This window comes from Prionailurus viverrinus, unplaced genomic scaffold (assembly GCF_022837055.1).
Source record: "Prionailurus viverrinus isolate Anna unplaced genomic scaffold, UM_Priviv_1.0 scaffold_35, whole genome shotgun sequence".
Classification (NCBI taxonomy): Eukaryota; Metazoa; Chordata; class Mammalia; order Carnivora; family Felidae; genus Prionailurus; species Prionailurus viverrinus.
The window spans coordinates 228,808-249,800 of record NW_025927605.1 but is presented as its reverse complement, the minus strand read 5'-3'; the positions used below and the strand labels follow the sequence as shown (position 1 = coordinate 249,800).

The following is a 20,993-nucleotide window of genomic DNA, read 5'->3' as shown; positions in this document are numbered from 1 at the left end:
ACTTCTCATTTCGTTGAAAAGATTTCCCTCTGAAATCCTAGGATTCGAGAAGCATTAGAAGGCAACATGTGCTGGCTGTTGAGAGTTACCTCTCAAAAATCTGTCGGGGCTGAGACTGCAAAGGTCCCTTCTAGAACTAAGATTCCTCTCGGCGGAGACTACAAGGCGCGCGAGGCGCTCAAAGCCAGACTCTGAGACTCCCAGTCACGGGGAGGTGGGGGTGTCTCCCTCCCTCCCTCCCTCCCTCCCTCCCTCCCTCCCGGCCCGGCTCACATGCAAGGCCTCGGCCGTGGGTCCAGAACTCAGCTCCCACACCAGCAAGGTTTTGTCACTCTCGGTGGGAACCGTAAAAGAGACCAATTCCGCCATCCTACCACCGAGGCGCAGGCCCGACTAAGGTTTAAGTGGCACCGCGCCTGCGCAAGGCGCGCCCGCGCGTTTTAAAAAGGGGCTCGTGCGAGGGGCGGGGCCAGCTCGCCGCGGGGTGGGGCGGGGGCTGTGCCCCGGACCTCTCCTTCGCCCCTCCCACTCTGGGGCGGGCCTCTGCCTCTACTTCCTCTCCCCGCAGCTCCATTGTCTCAATGTCGTAGAATTTAGTGCTTCTAGTCAAGTGTATTTAAAAAAAATTTTTTTAAAATATTTATTTATTTTTGAGAGACAGAGTGCAAGCAGCGGAGAATCAGACACACACACACACACACACACTCCGAAGCAGGCTCCAGGGTGTCAGCACAGAGCCCCAAGCAGGGCTCAAACTCACAAACTGTGAGATCACGACCTGGGCTGAAGTCGGACGCTTAACCGACTGAGCCACCCAGGCACCGTTAGTCAAGTGTATTTTTACAGTAGGGTCTAAAGGGTGAGCTTACAGGATCCCTGGGTGTGGACAATTTTATGGCAGCCTTCTTCCTCTTCACTCCGGGAGAAGATTTAGACTACTAGCAGTTAGTAAGTTACCTACTGAACTTAAAAAATTTGGATTTCTCTACGTTGTGTGGGAAATGACCACTAAAGATGCAATCCTTTGGCTTAAGAATGTTTTCATGAATGTTAAATATACAAATCAAACTATAAGTCATTGAGCCATTAATGAAATCCTTAAAAAGCATTCCCTGATTTCCCTACGTGATTTTGATGAATTGGTGTACGTGTGTGCTTGTTGGGGTGAGATGATGTGGGAGTTTGGCAAGCAGGGTAAGAAGGAGAGAGAAATTTGAAAAAATCAAAGAGTGAGGCCAGGTAGGGCACCAATACTGGAGCTCATGGTGCTTGTGCAGAAGGGCCGTTCTCGGCATCCAAATAGCTATCTTGAGGACTGACACACCGAGAGGGAACGTAGGTCCTAATGATCCTTATTTTAATCCTAGAATGTCTGAGCCAGAAGGGGCCTTACAAAACAAGTCTCCTGAGGTTTCTAAACAGTGGCCTTCAGACTGCTGCTGGTCTGTGGTGAAGGTTTCACCAGTCCTTGCCAAAGCAAGAAAAGGTAATATAAGCAGGGTTAAAAAAAACATTTTCATAAAACAAAATCTATTCCATTATCCTATAAATATGACCCTCATTTAAAAAATGATTTTAATATTACTTATTTTTGAGAGAGAGAGAGCATGCATGTGCGAATGGGGGAGGGGCAGAGAGAGAGAGGGAGACACGGACTCCAAAGCGGCCTCCAGGCTCTGAGCTGTCGGCACAGAGCCCCTCGCCGGCCCTCAAACCCACAAACTGCAAGATCATGACCTGAGCCGAAGTCCGACGGTCAACCAACTGAGCCACCCGGGCACCCTGACCTTCATTTCTCATGCTAAAAACTGTTTTATGAGGAGATGCTGATAGAGGATAGTTGTGATTAATAGTCTTTCTTGGGCATTAAAATAAAAAGTTGGAAATTTTAACATGGCCTTAACTTTTTTCGTGTTTTACTGGTCTGTGAAGTCCAAAAGTCTGGGAACCGCTCAAATGTCAAATCTCTCACTTCAGAGCTGAAGTAGTTAAGGCTCAGAAGTAGGGACAGCAATGGCCCAGGCGGGACAGTTTATTCAGGCAGTTCCGATCGTAGCCATGGGTAGAACATTGCTCCAACTGCCCCTTTTCTGTCTTTGCGGTGTCATTTTGCAGGTTCGACTCCACATCAGCACCATGTATTCATTGTATGTATCCACTCATTCGCTGTAGCCAGTATTCGTGTGTGTCTCTGCTTCTCCAGGCAGATGGTGAACACCTCAAGGACAATGGTTACGATTTACCTTCCTTCTTCTAGTACCTGCCACCCTCCCGCCATACTAGGTACTCGAAGATATCTGGAATTAAAGATGAATAAATCAACACATTCTTTGCACAAGGAATGCTTTAACAATTCCCCAAATATAACAACTTCTTCACTGTGGTCCTCTCTTGGTTTGCGAATGACAGTCAGGAACCAGGCGCCGGGGCCTGGATGGGTACAAGGAGAAAGCCCTAGAAAACCATTTATTCCTGGGGCTCCGGTCAGTCCTTTTTGAACATGGGAAGGAAAGAAAATAACGTGAAGTGGAGGCAAGAGGAAGAAGGCATGAAGAATCCCCAGGCGAGAAGAGGAACGCTGGAATGACTCCACGCCTGTCTCATTCCTTGTGACACCCCGTCATCCATTAGGAGAGTGGCCGGCCCGCACAGTGCAACCTCCATGCCACCCTGTGGAGAGAAGAAGGCTGGGCTCTTGCTTCCTACTTAGTAGGTCCTTCTCCACATCCATGACCCAGCACTTAGTGAACGCACAGCACAGCACGGCAATGCACAGAACCCCCTTCATTACTCGCTCTCTGGTCTGTCCCCCTGTGGCCCCTCTGAGCCTTCCTTTAAATTTCTCTGATCTGTGGTGTTTGGCTCCTCCCCCCATCCAGCATGCTCCCACGTTTTCCAATCCTCCTCTGGCCCCAAAGGGGGAGTGCACCATTTTAGAAGGCTGAGAGTCACTAAACACACAGAAAGATAAATGAATGAATGAATGAATGAATGAATGAATAAATAACCAATCCGTCAATCTCAGGGGCAACTATCGACTCTCCCTCCAGAGAGGGTCATCCCTAATAGCCGTCAGCGTCTCTTCCGCATGGTGTTCCTAGAGTAGACAAGGCACTTAACCCCCTCCATCCTCACAGGCACCTGTAGAGGCAACTTATCTATCTATCTATCTATCATCTATCTCCAATCTGAAGCTCAGAAAAGTGAAGCAACCATTGCACTGTCTACCATTGGGAAGCTGACAGCTTTGGGGGTATTTGCTCAGCTGAGGAGCTACGCACCTTTTATAGAAAATGTTGCTGCGAATTATGGAGAGGGCCAGCCCCACCCCCCACCCGTGGCCGTGGCCAGCATGATGGTACTGCTTAACTGCTCCCACACCTACAGCTCACTGAACCACGCGGGGATGATGGGTCCAAGCTGAGCCAATCGGATTCTCTATCCCAGCCCCTTGGACTCTGGGGCTGAGACTAGCCAGTCTCCGTGACTGCTCAGAACATTAGCCCGTTAGCTTGGGGGCAGCCACGATCTGTCCTCTGGAATGTGGAGCAGAATATACTGCTCTACAAAGAAAGTAGTGAAGGAAATGCACGAGGAGGCAGAAACTTGTCAGGAGAGCCACACTGACAGTTCCCAGCTCCGCCTCCGTTCTCTTCCCGAGAAGAGACCCCTTGGGTAAGCTCGGTGAGACACCTTGTCCCCTCTGAAGCCATCTCCCTCAGCTAACTCAAGTTGCTTTGCTACTGTGTCCAAAACGGTTTTAATACAACATCAGAGAAAGGCCCAGATCCCAAGCCTTGTAAGTCCCAGTTCCGAGCCCCGCCGCTCTCCCACGTTTGTCTAGACGGTTAGAAGGGGTCGAGTCCTTGCCTCCTGTCCCCTCCTGTCACTACATCCTTCTTGGGGCTCTGCCTGCTAACTTAGTCCCACAGTGACCTCCTCACCAGTTCTTCATTCCCCCTGCTCCAGACACAATCTTTTTCACACAGTTGATGGTTGAGAGAAGATCGGGGCTCAGCAGTTCTGAAGGGGAGACAGAGAATACCCGTGAGAACACAGAGGACAGTCCCAGAGACTGAGGCAGACACTGGCTCTCCCTGCCCCCCAGGGGCGGAGTCCTTCCACATTAGGCAAGGGCTCCCTCCCAGAGGCCCATTGAGATATCCCTACAATGGCTGCTAGAGGTCAAGGGTGGCTAGGGGTGGGGGCAGGAGGGGCAGGAGTAAATGTATGTTTACTACCACACATCCTAGCTAGGGTACATGCTGGTTCACGCCACGTTTTGAGGGGTTCTAGGGAAAGGAAATGTCAAAACAGGCAGCACAGAGGCCAAGGTAAACCTTGCCTAATGAGAGAGGCTCTTCAGGTGAAGAGTGCAGGGATGTTGATCAGAGTACGAAAGAGGGAGTAAGGGGCAAAGTCATGGACCTGTGGAGCCTCCAGGAGTGGCTCTGAGGTGGGGAGTTTGCCCTTGGCCTCGAATCCACCAGGCCATTAACCAAACAAAGTCAGTACTTGGTGGTTAGAGCTGAGCCTTCAGGGCCACCAGTCTGGCATTCAGCACCGGTTCTATGAGCCTCAGTTTGCTCGTCTGTAAAGCGGGGATCGTAATAGTTTCCACCGCATGAGAAGCTGGCATGTGAAGTGCTTAGTATACAACACACTCTCGATAGATGTTGGCCGCTGCTGTCCTCTGCTACTGGGTGTGCAGAGCCTTTCTGGAGCCTGCACCCCGGAGAATCTCCTAACCGGAGGGGCATCGTAGCCACTAGTCAAATCCTCTGCTCAGCAAAGGCATTCCTGGACTCCTCGGGCCATCCCTCTGGGTGCATTCCCAGGCTTGGAGTGGGAAGAGAAGTCCTGCGAGTAGACCCCACTCATCCTCTCGCCTCTCCCACCCTGAGACCCCGGCCAGACCTTTGCAGTCCTCGTGGCAGATGTTTTCCGAGTGACTCTTGTAATCATTGCACCAGTAGTGGCTGTTGATCTGGAAGATGCCATAGTCGAAGCTGCCGTCTGCATTTTCATTTACCTTTGATAGGTTGAAGTTGCTCTCCACAAAAGCCAGGCACAGCCCTTAGAACAGGGAGGAGAAGGTTTTTAGAGGGCTCTGAACTGAGGGACAAAGGATACGGAGGAGAAAGGGAGACGGGGAAGCAGAAGAAAGGAACAAGGCCTAAGAGGCTAGATGGGGCAAGCTGGCTGGAAACACCCATTAGCTTCTCCCCTCGCCCTTCGGTCCATCCACCTGCCCCTCAGTACAACCGCTCATCATCCCGCTGTCCATCCGCGTCTCCTGCACTTGATGACCGCCTACTGTGTGCCGTGACCCGTGCAAAAGCCAGTGAGGGACATTTAGCTGGGTCAAAGGCAGCTGGTGCCTTCAGAGGGCCTATAGTACAAGAATGAAGACACACACCTTAAAGGACCGTAAGACAAGATAAAACGAGAAGGACAGCACAAGACAGGTGTGTGCAAGATCTGGGCAGAAGGAAACTAGCCCCACCATGGAGGAGGACGAAGCCTTTGCACTGCCTGCTCCCTCTGCCTGGAATGCTCTTCCCCAGACATTTGGGCGACCCGGTCCTTTGCCTCATTCAGTGCTGCTCCATGTCACCTCCTCAGAGAGGTATTCCTTGACTTCCCCTTCAAGGACAAGGTTACCTCTCACAACCCTGGCTTTATTCTGCTGCATAACATCTATCACCACCAGGAAGTGCTTCATATGTTTGTGTGTGTGTTTGGGACTCGCCTCTCCCCCTAGAATGCGAACACTGTGAAGGAAGGGGCTTTGTTGATGTCTCTGCCCCCAGCCCCTAAAATAGTTCCCGGTACATAGTAAGTGCTCAGTTAATAATTGTGGAAGGAATATAGAATGTTGGGAGGGGCTTCTCGGGGAGGGCTGCTTTTTGAACTTGGCTTCGAAAGGTGAATGATGGAAAGATGGCCACATAGGGGGTGACCAGGAGCAGAAGAGGAATGGGGGGGGCGGGAGTGTGAGAAAGCGGCACTCACAGTCACTCAGGGAGTAGCCCTCAAACCCATCCAGATCCTCCTTGTGCAGCACTCTGGCCAAGTCACAGCGATTGATGAGCTTGGCCTCATTTATGGCAACGAGGCAGCTGACCAAGGACATGAGTAGCGTCCTCATCATCTTCGGAGGGGAGAAGGTGCAGCTGAGGGCCTGTGGTCCCGAGGATCTCCCAGACGTGCTGCTGGTCTCCTCTGAGCACCTGAGGAATCTGGAGAGAGCAGTCAAATGTCCTGGCTCACTCACGGCTCCCCGCCTGGCTATTTCTCTTTCCTCTCACCATTTTATACTTTTTTTTTTTACTACAGAAACTTTCAAACGTTTACAAGATAAGAGAGAATAATATCATGAATCTCCATGTAGCCATTGCCCGGTGTCAACAGTGAAAAACTGAGGCTGATCTCCTTTCATCTACAGGTTTTCTCCTCTTTTAGCCATTCTCACTCTTGTAAAGGACACCTGGCTATGGGCAGCATTTGGGTACAGGGGTGGGGAGTGAGGCTGGCAAAGGAGATTGATGAGAACTGGACTTTACTGGTACTTGTGTGTGTGGATTTGAACATGTGCTCTCGTAGGAAGGGCCAGGCCACTGGGTGTTGATCTGCCCTCAACCCCACGCTCCCAGACGCATGATATGTGACTTTTCCCAAGGGTATACCCTGCCTTGTGCAATTCCTGACAGGCTGTCTTATAAGCTCTACACCTTTGTTTCCACTCAAAACTGGTATCACGCAAGTAAAAGTGACCTTGTTGAAGAAATAAACTTCACTTTCACACTCTGTGTGTGTGTGTGTGTGTGTGTGTGTGTGTGCGTGTGTGTACGGGGAGGTGCAAGGGGCGGGGACTCTGGATTCACATCGCCTGCTTTCAAAGGTTGGGCTGCTGTGTGACCTTGGGCAATATACTTTACCTCCCTGGGCCTCATTTGTAAAATGAAGATATGCCAATGCCGACTTACTAGGGTTGTCATGATGATTAAAGGAAATGATAAATGCCTAAATCTTGGTTTTGCATTCCCCCCCAAATAGGAAGCAAGACTTCTGGGACAAAGGTTGATTCCTAGGCTGGAGTAGGAAAGGGTATAAAATAAGTCTGAATTATCTTGTGCTAGAAAGTAAGAAAATGCTCAACATATGGATTGGGGCACGTCAAATGGACATGAGAGCCAGCTCAGAGGGGCACCCACTGGCCAAATCTGGAACACTTTCTTGGTAACAGCTTTATGGAGATAAAATTCCCAGTACGTACTTCACATACCACACAATCACTTAATTTAAAGCGTACAGCTCAATAGTGTGTTTGCAGAGCTGTGCGACTATGACCGCGGTCAATGTTAAACATTTTCATCAACCCGACAGGAAACCCCATACCCATTAGCTGTCACTAATCCACCCCTCCTCCAACCCCTGCCCACCACAAGCCTACTTTCCATTTCTCTAGATTTACCTAACCTGGACACTGCACACAAACAGTCACACCATAGGTGGCCATTGAGCCCGGCTTCTTTCGCTTAACAATGTTTTCAAGATTTACTCATGTTGTGGCAGCCACTGGGATCTCATTCCTTGTGAAGAATCCTTCTTTTGTCTCTCTATTGATCGTTTTATAGACTTTGGGGCTACTTTGGGGCTATTATGAATGACGGTGCTGCGAACATTCACGCACAAGTGTTCGTGTGGACAAATGTTTTCATTCCTTCGGGCATATACGCCAAGGAATGGAACTGCTGAGCCATAGAGTAACTTCAAGTTTCAACTTTGGAGCAACTGCCTGACTTCAAAGTGGCTGTACCAGTTGACATTGCCATCGGCTTTTCCACATCCTTACTGACACTGGTTACTTTAAAAAAAAAAAAACTATAAAGTTTATTTAGTTATTTTGAGAGAGAGAGAGAGAGAGAGAGAGAGAGAGCGCACAAAAGCTAGGGAGGGGCAGAGAGAGAGGGAGAGGGAGAATCCCAAGCAGGCTCCTGTCAACGCAGAGCCCAATGTGGGGCTTGAGCCCACAGACTGTGAGATCATGACCTGAGCTGATATCAAGAGGCTCAACTGACTGAGTCACCCAGGTGCCCCAACGCTTGTTTGTTTTTTTAATTCAATTTACTCTTTTTTTTTTTAAGTAGGTTCTGCCCATGACCCTGATGTTGAGAGTCACCATGCTCTATACCAAAGGAGCCCACCGGCCCCCCCCTCCCCCGCTAACACTTGTTATGAACTGTCTTTCTGATCAAACCTCTCCTAATGGGTGCCAAGTCGTACACATGGTAGTTTGGATCTGCATTTTCCTGGTGGCTAATGACGCTGAGCATCTTTCCATGTGCTCTTTGGCCATTTGCATATCTTTGGGGAAATTCAGTATTCAGATCTTCTGCCCATTTTCTAGTTGGGTTATTTGTCTTTCTTTATTGAGTTGTAAAAATTCTTTATCAGATGGGAATGCAAGCTGGTGCAGTCACTCTGGAAAACAGGATGGAGTTTCCTCAAAAAACTAAAAATAGAACTACCTTAGGACCCAGCAATTGCACTACTAGGCATTTATCCAAGGGGTACAGGTGTGCTGTTTTGAAGGCACACATGCGCCCCCATGTTTATAGCAGCACTATCAACAACAGCCAAAGTATGGAAAGAGCCCAAATGCCCATCGATGGATGAATGGATAAAGAAGATGTGGTATATATATACAATGAAGTATTACTCGGCAATCAAAAAGAATGAAATCTTGCCATTTGCAACTACATGGGTGGAACTGGAGGGTATTATGCTAAGTGAAATTAGTCAGAGAAAGACAAACATCATATGACTTCACTCATATGAGGACTTTAGAGACAAAACAGATCAACATAAGGGAAGGGAAACAAAAATAATATAAAACCAGGGAGGGGGACAAAACAGAAGAGACTCATGAATATGGAGAACAAACAGGGTTACTGGAGGGGGTGTGGGAGGGGGGATGGGCTAAATGGGTAAGGGGCACTAAGGAATCTACTCCTGAAATCATTGTTGCACTAGATGCTAACTAATTTGGATGTAACTCTTAACAAATAAAAAATAAAATTAAAGACAATAAATTAAAAAAAATAAAAAATAAAAAAGTCTTTATCAGATACATGGCTTGCAAATATTTTCTCGCATTCTGTGGGTTGCCTTTCACTTTCTTGATGGTATTCTTAGAAACAAAAGAATTCAATGATGATGAAGACCGTTTTCTCTACCTTTTCTTTTCTTGCTTACGCTTCTGGTGTCATAGCTACAGAATTAATACAGAATGGTTTCTAAGGTAGTCTGGGACATTTTGGCCATCAACACAAATAAAGATAGTGACAGGGGAGCTTGGCCGGCTCAGTTGGTGGAGCAAGCGACTCTTGATTTCAGGCTCATGAGTTAGCACCCCACCTTGGACCTAGAGCGTCTTTGAAAAAAATTATGATAGCGACACATTATAATCTAGTGAAAGAGATAGGAATCCCCGAGTCCTTAATAGTAATAAATAGACAAACAGATACATAACAGGGATGGGGTTGGAGCGCTTCCTGACAATAAGATGGTGAGTGATAAACGTGGAGGTGGTCATGAGGTTGGAAAATCATCACTCTGCAGCCATCATAGATTAGTTTGGGCAAGAATCATCAATGGATATTAAATCTAAGGTGGTGGGAAGCTTGGTGAAGAACTGGATGGGGCACCTGGGCTGGCTCAGTCGGTTAAGCATCCAACTTCGGCTCAGGTCATGATCTCGTGGTTCATGGGTTCAGGCCCAGCATCGGGCTCTGTGCTGACAGCTCAGAGCCTGGAGCCTGCTTTGGGTTCTGCGTCTCCCTCTCTCTCTACCCCTCTGCCGCTCACACTCTGTCTCTCTGTCTCTCTCAAAAATAAATAAACATTGGAAAAAGAAACTATCAATGCCATGAAAACACAGAATGGGGCTATTTCTGTCACTGTGTGCGTGTGTATCTTTGCCCTGAAAGTAGGTGTATGTTCCTGAGAGCAAAGGCCTAGGTTCCTCCACCCACACGCTGCAGAGTCAGGAAGCTTCTGCTTGGGCAAGATGGCTGCCCTAATGGCCTTGTTTCCTCACAGATGTCTTCTAACCTCACTCCGTACCAGCCTGAGCTCGTGAACATTCTTTTGCTTCTCTCCCTCCCCCTGGTGTTGCCAGATTTAGTAAAGAAAATTTTACAGGATGCCCAACTACATTAGCATTTCAGACAAACAACAAATAATTTTTTAGTATGAGTGTGTCCCATGCAACCCTGCTCCACCCTGACTCAGGAGGTTCCTTCCGAGACTTGCCAGGGGTCACTGAGCCTTGGGAAGCAGGTGAGCTCTCTCTCTGCCCATGAAGTACCCCCTTGGGGTCTCCATGGGGAATACGGTGCCTCTGGTAGATGCATTCTCACCTCCCCTTCCGAAGCTTACCTCTCTCCTACCCCTCTCTGACCCCAGGTCCCAGACAGCCAGGGCTTTCCTCAAGAATCAGTAGAACGAAGAGTCTCTTCCTCATGAACTATACTCTAGCCCCGCCTAGGTCACAGCTCCCCATGTTCTAAAGAAGGTGGGAGCGCTGGGCCACCCTGCCTTCTGGAACCGCAGTTCTGTGACGTCATCATTCTCCTGGACATACTTGGGTCCAAACCATGCAAACGGAGGCCCATGCAAGCTTCCCGCAGAAAGTACAGATGGGTCTGGAAGCACTGACTGGCGATCACTGTCATGAAGGCCCCTGGGTGGGGCCGCACAGAGGGTCCTGGTTGTTCTGCCTCCTCACCTCCCTTCCCTTTGGTGGGTGGTACCACCTTTGGGGGAACTCCTTCCCCCATGGGGTTGTAGTGGAGAGTGCCAGTCACAGGACACTGTGCTCCGGGTGACAGGGTGTGCCTATGGCCCCCACCACTATATTTTGAATAGAAATTAAGTGGAACAGCTCAGCTTTACAGCGGAAGCCTTCAGGAGTGAGGCCAGAGACCGACAGTTTGGAATCATGTGGACACAGCCCATCTGAGAGCATACGCTTCCTTGAAGAGGGAGCAGAGTCCAGACAGGATTCCAATCCTAGAGTCCACCCTTTCCGGGACCCAAACACAGTCTTGCCCTTAGTGCAATCCTGCAATTCAATAAATGTCCCTTCCTGCGCCAATAAGTTCGAGGTGAGTTTCTGTCAATTGCAACCAAGAGAGGCCTGCATAGGAGGGAGCGTGGGGTTAACCACCTGTGAAGCGGTGACCCGACGATCTGTCACCTCCCCGTGAAGCTCACACATCCTAGTGTCACTAGTCACCAAAGAAGTCCGAAGCATACTTCCACCTGCGGTAGCAGAAAGGAGGCAAAGGAAAGTTTTATTACCGGTGGCTACACTACCCTCTGCAACAGGATGGTAGGGGCTGGCGGAAAGAAGGCAGCCGGAAGAGCCTTTAAGTGGGCAGTGCTGCCCTGTACCTTCTGCCTCCAGACTTTTCTTCCCAAGGACATTGCAGCTTGGGCTGACGATGTTGGGATGAGTAAGAAACGTATACCTCATTCATAAATGATGATGAATATCCCATGGAATTTTTCTTCTCTTCCTTTCAGCAAAATCGCTAATCATGTTATTTTTTTTAAGTTTATTTATTTATTTTGAGAGAGAGAGACAGAGACAGAGAGAGCGAGTGGGAGAGGGGCAGAGAGAGAAGGAGAGAGAGAGAATCCCAAGCAGGTTCTTCACTGTCAGCACAGAGCCTGATGCGGGGCTTGAACTCAAGAACTGTGAGGTCATGACACGAGGGGAAACCAAGAGTCGGATGCTTCAACAACTGAGCCACCCAGGCGCCCCTAATTATGTTAGGATAATCAAGATCTTAGGGGTGCCTGGGTGGTTCAGTCGGTTGAGCACCCAATTCTTGATTTCGGCTCAGGTCATGATCCCAGGGTCCTGGGATGGAGTCCTGCTTGGGGCTCAGCACTGAGCCTGGAGGCTGCTTAAGATTCTCTCTCTCTCTCTTTCTCTCTCTCTCTCTCTCTGCTCCCCTCCACTCACACACTTCCTCTTAAAAAAAAAAGATTTTAAAATTTACTTAAGGATTAAAAACAATTATATTCAAAGAACAAAAATGTAAATATATTCATTTTTTATTAATTTTTTTGCGACAATTTTTTATGAAAAAATTTTCCAGTGTTTTTCCAAAAAGTTAGGGTTTTTTTTAAACATTGAAAAGTATCTAATAATGCAGAAGGCAAACTAAAGATTAGAATTACTGAATATCAGATTTTTATATCAAATATACGTAAGTCCAAATACTGTGTATCATGATACTCTCTAAAACCTTAATTAAATTTTATTAAGTAACTTAATTTTAAAGTTTAACTTAAATCGTATTTAAATTATACATTTAATTTAAAATTTGATTTATAAATAAGTAACTTTTTATTACTTATTTATTTATATATTTATTTTTAGTAAATTTAACCATGACATGGGGCTCGAACTCGTGACCCTGCGATCAAGAGTCACATGTTCTTTTTCTTCTAATTTTTAAAAAATGTTTATTTTTCAAATGTTTAATGTTTACCAATTGAGCCAGTCAGGCACCCCACCCCCAAAATAAGTAAGTTTTTATTTTTTTTATTTATTTTTAAAAATTTTTTAATGTTTATTTATTTTTGAGAGAGACTGAGAGACACAGAGCCGAAGGGCCAGAGACAGAGGGAGACACAGAATCTGAAACAGGCTCCAGGCTCTCAGCTGTCAGCACAGAGCCCGATGCGGGGCCTGAACCCACAAACTGCAAGATCATGACCTGAGCCGAAGTCGGACGCTTAACCGACTGAGCCACCCAGGCGCCCCGAGTTTTTAAATAAAAATATTAAAATTCATAATTCTACCATTCAGTGTCCATCTCGCTGCCTGTGTAAAGAATCAGTATCGTTACGTCTAAAGCCTAGATATACATGCAAATTTGAAGACTGTGTAACATGGCTTATGTAATGTCGCAAAAATGTCCTCAGTTTCCATTTACGACGGATGCAAATGACGTCCTAATTCATGTGTAGGACCCCCAGAACCACGAATCAGAAGATGCAAACAAGAAACTATAGTCAGCACGACTAGAAAATGCCCTTTCATTGTGTTTAATCTGTTGCATTCCGGGGGAGAGGAAAGATCTGGCAAGTTAATTTGTCTTTTCTCTTACCTAAGTCCTTCTCTGCTGAAAATCTCTCTGCCCTCCGAGATAGTACCTAGGAGGGGCCCATCAAGCTTTCGTTAAACTTTTCGAAGCTGATGCATTTTTCTCCCCATCAATATAGGGTCAGATGTGAAGCATCTCCCTGGGGCCTGAACATTGTTGAAGAGCACGGATGTGTAGGGTTAGGTCCTGCTGTGCGAGTGCTGAGCGCCAGAGGCAATGTGCGGTCCTTAATAAATTTGATTATTTTGTTGGGGGGTACTCTATTTTCTAATTTTTTTTTAAGGTTTATTCATTTTTGAGAGAGAGACAGAGCACGAGCGGGGGAGGGGCAGAGAGAGAGAGGGAGACACAGAATCCGAAGCAGGCTCCAGGCTCCGAGATGTCAGCACAGAGCCCGATGCGGGGCTTGAACCCACGACCCGCGAGATCACGACCTGACCCCAAGTCGGAGGCTTCACCACCTGAGCCTCCCGGGCGCCCCCGTTGTGGGGAACTCTGAAGCACAGGGCCCACTTGGGGACTTCTCTTGCCAGTTCTCAGGGCAATGCTGGAAGAGGATGCTTCTGGAAATAAATTGCTCTAGAAAACAGGACACTGTAAGGAAATGTCCGCTTTGAGTTCTCCGTAAGATATGAGAAAGATGGATACAGCTTGCCGAAATGCAGAATGCAAGGAACCCAAATCCAGTGCCGGGAATGAGATCTGCATTGAAGGCGCAAAGAGCAGAGTCCACAGCACAGAAAAGTGCCTCGAGGCTGGAGCCACACACTTGAAAAGCTCTCCAAGTGCAGAGCGGAAAGGCATGTGGAAAACAAGGAGACCAAAGAGAATGAGTACAGACCACAGAGCTTATAGACTTAAACAGGGACGGAGACACCAGAGACGGTCCACCACTGTCTTTGGAATATATTCAAACCATATATTTACAAGACTGAATTTTGGCCTTTATTATCGGGCTTGTACTTTATCCCACAGAATACACACCTTCTCAACTACTTCACGAATATTTACACAATTTGACTCTAAACTAGGCTACAAATAATACGTCAAGCTCTCCACAAAGGAGGAATTCTATAGGCTCCACACTCAGGCTACAGTGTAAAAGAAACCACCCAATTTCTTATGACTTTCAAAGAAACACGCACATACTTTTCCCCCCTGCGTAATTATTAGGTCAAAGGCAAATTAAAATCTGGAATAACAGGTTTCTAAAACGATGAGAATGAAGGAACACAGGCCGTTTCTGAAACTTAATCAAAATGTATTTAGAAGCAAATGTGTAGTCTCAACTGCTTTCCTTCAAACAAAGCAAAACAAACGGACGGATCATGCAACGAGAAGTTAGAAAAAAATAGAAGGAAAACATTTCCAAGGCAAACAACAAGAAGCAAAGAATAAGAATGGAAGCATTAAGATATTTAAGGGACTTCGGGGGCGGTGGGGCGGGAACATGTGGGTGACGTATTAAAAACAGAATCAAGAAACAAAGACTAGAGGGGGTCTGGGTGGCTCAGTCAGTTAAGCGTCCGACCCTTGATTTTGGCTCAGGTCATGATCTCACGAACCGCAAAATCGAGCCCCGCATTGGGCTCCACGCTGGATGTGGAGATTGCTTAAGATCTCTCTCTCTCTGCTCCTCCCGTACTCACATGCATGGGTGCATACATGCGCTCTCACATTCTCTCTCTTTCAAAAGAAGAAGGAGCAGGAGGAGGAGGAGGAAGAGGAGGGGGAGGAGGAGGAGGAAAAGGAGAAAAGAAAAAGAAACAAAGACTAGAGACCTCGCATATTATATGTCCCACCATACTTGCTATGGACTTTGATACTTCTCTGTAGCATTAGAGCTGGTTAAAGGAAATTCTTCAGTTTCTGGAACGGGTTCCTTGCAAGAACAAGCCAGTCTGAAGTCAGGGGTTACCACCAAACAACAGACTCCTTTAATAATAACATGGTGGATAGATTATCCAAGAAGGTAAGTATAACTGAAGGCTTTATTTTTAGAAGTTTCTTTTTTTTTAAGTTTATTTATTTTGAGAGAGACAGAGTGAGCAGAGGAGGAGGAGGAGGAGGAGGAGAGAGAGAGAGAGAGAGAGAGAATCCCAAGCAGGCTCCATGCTGCCAGCACAGAGCCCAACTCGGGGCTTGAACTCACGAAACCATGAGATCACGATGTGAGCCGGATGCTTAATTGACTGAGCCACCCAGGCGCCTCTGTAGTAGAAGTTTCTAAAGTCTTGTTGCCTCAAAAGCACCACTAAACACTTTCTTCCATAAAAGTATATTCCATCCTGAGACAGGCTCCCAGCAGGATAGAGATGTGCCAATGCCTGCTACTGGCCTTTAGAGCAGAGGGCAGGAAATAAGTCTTAAGTCTCGGTTCAGAAAAGTGCCAACAGAAAGCCCCCGTGTTGCGCTCGGAAATGCAAGGTAAGTAAAATACAAACACACCTTTGAGAAATCAAATATGGACCTTAGCGTATGAGACTGGCCATGCCTCCCTGATGGTCAGCCCTGTGAGAAATCTTTCCACGGAGCTGACATCTGCCTGTGTCCACCTCTCCTGCTCAGTCTCGGGCCCCACGCGTCAGGCCACACAGCATCGTCCCCTCCTGTGTGGAGGGGTCAACCGCTGGCCTTTGGAGCCAAACCAAAGCCTCCGGCAAAGAAGCAGGTCCATGGAACTGTATGTATAGGTGAAGTATCTGACTACATCATTGTATGTTCCGGGGCGATCATGTCTGAGCATTTACAAGGGATTTACCTATTGTTTTAGTTCTTTCTTTCAGTTCCTATTATAGTTAGGGCAGTAGACTGATTTTAAAAGTACCAACATTCTGAATGGACAAATGGCAGTACATTCATACAATGGAAATACTACCTAGTAATAAAAAGGAATATACTACTGGTCCATGCACTGGATAAATTTCAAAGTGATTATGCTGAGGGAAAGAAGTCAGACCGAAAAAAGAAGAAGAAAGAGGAGGAGAGGGAGGGAGAGGAGGAGGAGAAAGAAAAGCAGACACTGCACGGTTCCATTGATAAGAAACTCTAGAAAATGTCAACCAATCTATAATGACAGAAAGTAGACCAGTAGTTGCCTGGGGATGGGGGAGCAGAAAGGGGCGGAGGGAGGGGTTACTGAAGGGCACAAGAAAACTTTGGGGAGCGAAGAGATATTAACTATCTTGATTGTGATGGCGGTTTCATGGGTATATACGTACGTCAAAGATTATCAAATCGTATTTTTAGAAATACGTCGTTCAGTGTAGGCCAATACCTGAATAAGGTATACTATAGTTACACACAACATTTTATGAGAAGGGAGTTACAGGTCTGTCATGGTTGAGAACCCCCCGCCCCTTCCCCGGGGAAGGCGGGGGGAGGTACTTCTCCCACATCCTTGTCCTCAGGCCAACTCGCTGTGCAATCTATCCAGTGGCCACTAGGGGGAAGCGGCGGCCCACATACAGGAAGCGTGAGTCTCCCGGCACCCACAATTAAGAAGTCCCTCCAGTGTGCTCCCCTCCTGGGGAGGTGGGCGGTAGCCATAGCTCCACGTGAGTTATCTGCAGGGCTGATACGGAGTAGTTGGAGATGGCCCCAGCAAGTTGCGATTCTCAAGGTGCCTCTGGAAGACCTAGGCCTGGAGTAGCCTCTCTACTGGCTTTCCGCCTTGCCTGAAACCCCACCAACTATAAAACACGACAAGATTCCATAAGCCAACTAAGCTAAAGAATGAAGCACCGAAAAGATTTTTTATAAGGCCGAGGGAAAGGAGACAAGGTGGAATTGGGGGTGGGGAGGAGATGGGGAGCACCCATGGGAGGCCACCACGGAGGATTCCCAGTAAGAACTGTTGCTAACACAGGCTGAGCCTTCCCAGCGTGTGGGGCATGATGCCAAACACCGTAAGCAGTGAACAATTTCACCTTCACAGCACTCTTGTGAAATCCGCTGCAGAGAGGTTAAGTGACTCGCCCGAAGTCACAGAGCTAGTGGGAGGCAGAGCAAGGATTTGAAACCGGGTTTGATACTAACATGGCGGGTGTAGCTGTTACTGCTCATTTTTTACCAGTTTTTGATTTTTTTTTTTTAATGTTACAACTCAGGCAACAATAGATGTTGGCGAGGATGCGGAGAAAGAGGATCTCTTTCACATTGTTGGTGGGAGTGCAAGCTGGGGCAGCCACTCTGGGAAACAGTATGGAGGGTCCTCAAAAAATTAAAAATAGAACTACCCTAGACCCAGCCATTGCATTACTAGGTATTTATCCAAGGGATACAGGTGTGCTGTTTCACAGGGACACATGCACCCCCATCTTTACAGCAGCACTATCAACGATAGCCAAAGTATGGAAAGAGCCCAAATGTCCATCGATGGATGCATGGATCACGAAGACGGGGTATACAATGGAGTATTACTCGGGTAATACAATGGAGTATTACTCGGCAGTCAAAAACAATGAAATCTTGCCATTTGCAACTATGTGGATGGAACTGGAGGGTATTATGCTAAGTGAAATTGGTCAGAGAAAGACAAAACTCATACGACTTCACTCATATGAGGACTTTAAGAGACAAAACAGATGAACATAAGGGAAGGGAAACAAAAATAATCTAAAAACAGGGAGGGGGACAAAACAGAAGAGACTCATAAATATGGAGAACAAACTGAGGGTTACAGGAGGGGTTGTGGGAGGGGGGATGGGCTAAATGGATAAAAGGAATTAAGGAATCTACTCCTGAAATCATTGTTGCCCCATGCTAACTAACTTGGATGTAAATTAAACAATAAATACATTCAAAGAAAGAAAGAAAGAAAGAAATGGTCAGGGGCACCCGGGTGGCTCACTCACTTAAGCATCTGACTCTTGGTTTCAGATCAGGTCATGATCTCACAGTTCACGGGATTGAGTCCTGTGTCAGGCTCTGACGCGGATCCTGCTTAGGATTCTCCCTCTCTCCCTGTCTCTCTTTCTGCCCCTCCCCTGCTCTCTTTCTCTCTCAAAAATAAATAAACATTATTTATTAACATTAAACAAATAAATTTAATGTTTATTTATTTTTGAGAGAGAGAGAGAGAGAGAAAGTAGGGGAGGAGCGGAGAGAGGGAGACACAGAATCTGAAGCAGACTCTAGGCTCTGAGCTGTCAACACAGAGCTCGATGCGGGGCTTGAACCTATGAACCACGAGATGGTGACCCGAGCCAAAGTTGGAGGCTCAACCAACTGAGCCACCCAGATGCCTGCTCTTACTGCTCATTATAACAGAATTGTCTTTCTTTCTCTTTGGGGCTGGGGTATTATTTAATTCGTGTGTGAAACTGGTTGGTGTTGGTAGCAGGCGATGAGTATTTCAGCTTATCCTCCTGGAGATAAAGTTCCTGATGCTTCCAGAGAATTTTAAACGTCTCTGATGGTCCAGGAAGGAAATCTTCCCTATTTATTTGCTAAGCATTTGCACCGCGTGAGGTTCCGTGTTAAGACTGATACGTTCATAGTGATGAAAGTATGGCCTTTAACAGAGGCCAGCACGAGGAATCGAGGGGCACGTGACCTGTAGCAATGCGGTGGCACTGTTCATGTGTGTCCATAGGAGTGTGTTAGAGGCAGCGGTACCCCACCTCAGCTGGAGTCCTGAGCAGCTTGACCAGATCAGGATGCAGGCCAAGAGAACTCACCAGAACGCCCAGTTATCAGAACAAGGCCAAAGCATCCCAGTGAGCAGATAACTCTTGCCCATGGTTCGTGAGTAAGTGAAGTTCATCCTTTCCCTCAGGACTGGACCAGCCTGCCTGGGATCCTGAAGCTTGATCCTTCAAGCGAGTGGCCCCAGGGCGGTGGCCTCTTCTAGGTTCTGCAGGAGCCAGCGGTTCTGGCCTTCCGGCCTTCCTGCTGCTTTTATGCTGCTGTGGCCACAGGGTGGGGTTGATACGGCACCGAGTAAAGGCTCCAGGGCTGCCCATGTGAAGACAAAGCAAAAGGAAGCCAAGGTTAAACACTGGGTCCACCTGCTTCATTCCCTAGATGGGGAAACCGAGGCCTGGGGAGAGGAAGGGACTCGAGTGAGCTAATGGCCGAGCTGGGGGTAAGACTCCCGGCAGTCTCTTCTCCCCTACTTCCCGGCCCTATTTCATAATAGGCCCCTGCTGCTGGCTGCGTCTCTGCGCTTTGTCAATCACTAGTATCTTTCTTGAAACAACAGTTCTTTAACATCGTCACGTATTCAGCCAGTGTTCAAATCTCCAATGGTGTCCGGTCAAAAAACACTTCGAACAGTTTGATCCAATCAAGATTGGGATCAGATGCGCTCAGATGTGACTGGTTGATGTCTCTTGAATCTCTTTTAATCCACAGGTTCCTCCTCCAGCTTTCTCTTTTTGCTTGCGATTTATCACCGGAGAAGGCGTGTCGTGTATCCTGCAGATTGTCCTCAGTCTGGGTTTTTGTGATTGCAAACCCATGACGTGGCTTCACGCATTGCTCTGTTTTCTGTATTTCCTGTAGTTGAATCTGGGGGTTTGATCAGATCAAGATTTGGGTGCTTTGTTTTGTTTTGTTTTTGCAAGACGACCATAGGAGGACAGACCTGCACAGAGTCTTAAACATCATCCAGTTCAGCCATGTCATGATCAGATAAGCTGAGGACCAGACAGGTGTAGTGACTCATACGGGCTTGCACACACGGCCAAGGCCATGGACATATTCTTAAAGGAAACCACTGAAAATGCTTGTGATCAGTTCCAGGGCCTTGGATGGCTGTGTCTGATATTCTCACTCTACAGCCTGTGCTTGTACCCACCATGCTAGGCCTGCCTCTCGATCTCATCTCACTTACCGTTGTGATCCCAGGGCCTATGATAGACACTCATCTGCTGAATGAATAAATGAATGACCTTACCATTGTTTTTATGTCTCAAAAACTGGCTGCTCCTGGACTGTCCACGGGGGAAGGTATCATAGGCACTGGCCCTGCTGTAGTTTTCCAGAAAGCGGCCAGCCTGTTAGGCACAGGAAGGATCCAAGGGTAAAAGAATGAGAGGGAAGCAGGGCTTACGCCAGAAAAGCAACTGGAATGATGGGCTCTAGTCCACCCAGGCAAGAGGCAAGCCCAGCAACACAAAATCCTGCAGGCAGCACGGATGGGGTGCAGTTGGCAGGGTCCAGCCGCCGAGCTGGGGTGGAGGCAGCACTCCAGTCCACGGGGGGAGCAAGCCAGGACCCTGCTCCTCACGCTAGGCAGGAACTCAGGCCAAAGATCAAGTCAGAAGCCCTGAGTATTACTTAGGATTAAGTTGAGTTGACAGGAATGGAAAAACCCCAAGTGTCATCGGCTCGAATAGGGTAGAAGCTCATTTCTCCCTCATGTTAAATGCTCCGAGGAAGGGGCGCCTGGGTGGCACAGTCGGTTAAGCATCCGACTTCAGCCAGGTCACGATCTCGCGGTCCGTGAGTTCGAGCCCCGCGTCAGGCTCTGGGCTGATGGCTCAGAGCCTGGAGCCTGTTTCCGATTCTGTGTCTCCCTCTCTCTCTGCCCCTCCCCTGCTCATGCTCTGTCTCTCTCTGTCCCCAAAATAAATAAACGTTGAAAAAAAAAATTAAAAAAAAAATGCTCTGAGGGAGTCAGCCCACAGCCAACAGGGTGCTCCAGGGGGCAAAGATGACAGTGAGGACCCAGCCTCCCCTGTCTTGTCGCTCTCTTATCCTCGAGCATGATTTGTTCCACGGCACAATATGGCTTCTGGAACGCAGCCCTTCCAGGCCATATCCCAAGTAACAGGAAAGAACAGAGGGAAAAGAGCA

At 47.7% G+C, this 20,993-nt stretch overlaps 2 protein-coding genes across 36 annotated transcripts in view; both read right to left on the bottom strand.

Moving 5' to 3' along the window:
* Window positions 1-1,723, bottom strand: part of LOC125158396 (RAD52 motif-containing protein 1-like) — a 58,853-nt gene extending 57,130 nt beyond the window's left edge. For all 23 annotated transcript variants that reach the window (XR_007149385.1, XR_007149386.1, XR_007149388.1 and 20 more), the window contains exon 1: window positions 274-1,723. Coding sequence is in view for 13 of the 23 variants with exons in the window: in XM_047845354.1 (XP_047701310.1) it covers window positions 274-369 (96 nt within the window). In the remaining 10 variants the exon portion in view is untranslated. The remainder of the gene's footprint in view (window positions 1-273) is intronic.
* A 606-nt stretch (window positions 1,724-2,329) lies between these two features.
* Window positions 2,330-20,993, bottom strand: part of LOC125158401 (pleckstrin homology domain-containing family M member 1-like) — a 115,326-nt gene continuing 96,662 nt past the window's right edge. For 3 of the 13 annotated variants that reach the window (XM_047845378.1, XM_047845379.1, XM_047845382.1), the window contains one exon: window positions 5,255-6,242. In XM_047845378.1, the coding sequence (XP_047701334.1) occupies window positions 5,594-6,242 (649 nt within the window). In that variant the 3' untranslated portion in view covers window positions 5,255-5,593. Of the gene's footprint in view, window positions 2,671-3,944; window positions 4,024-4,885; window positions 6,243-18,326; window positions 19,149-20,993 lie in introns of those variants that run through there. The other 10 variants (XM_047845381.1, XM_047845384.1, XR_007149402.1 and 7 more) reach the window with 10 other exon arrangements.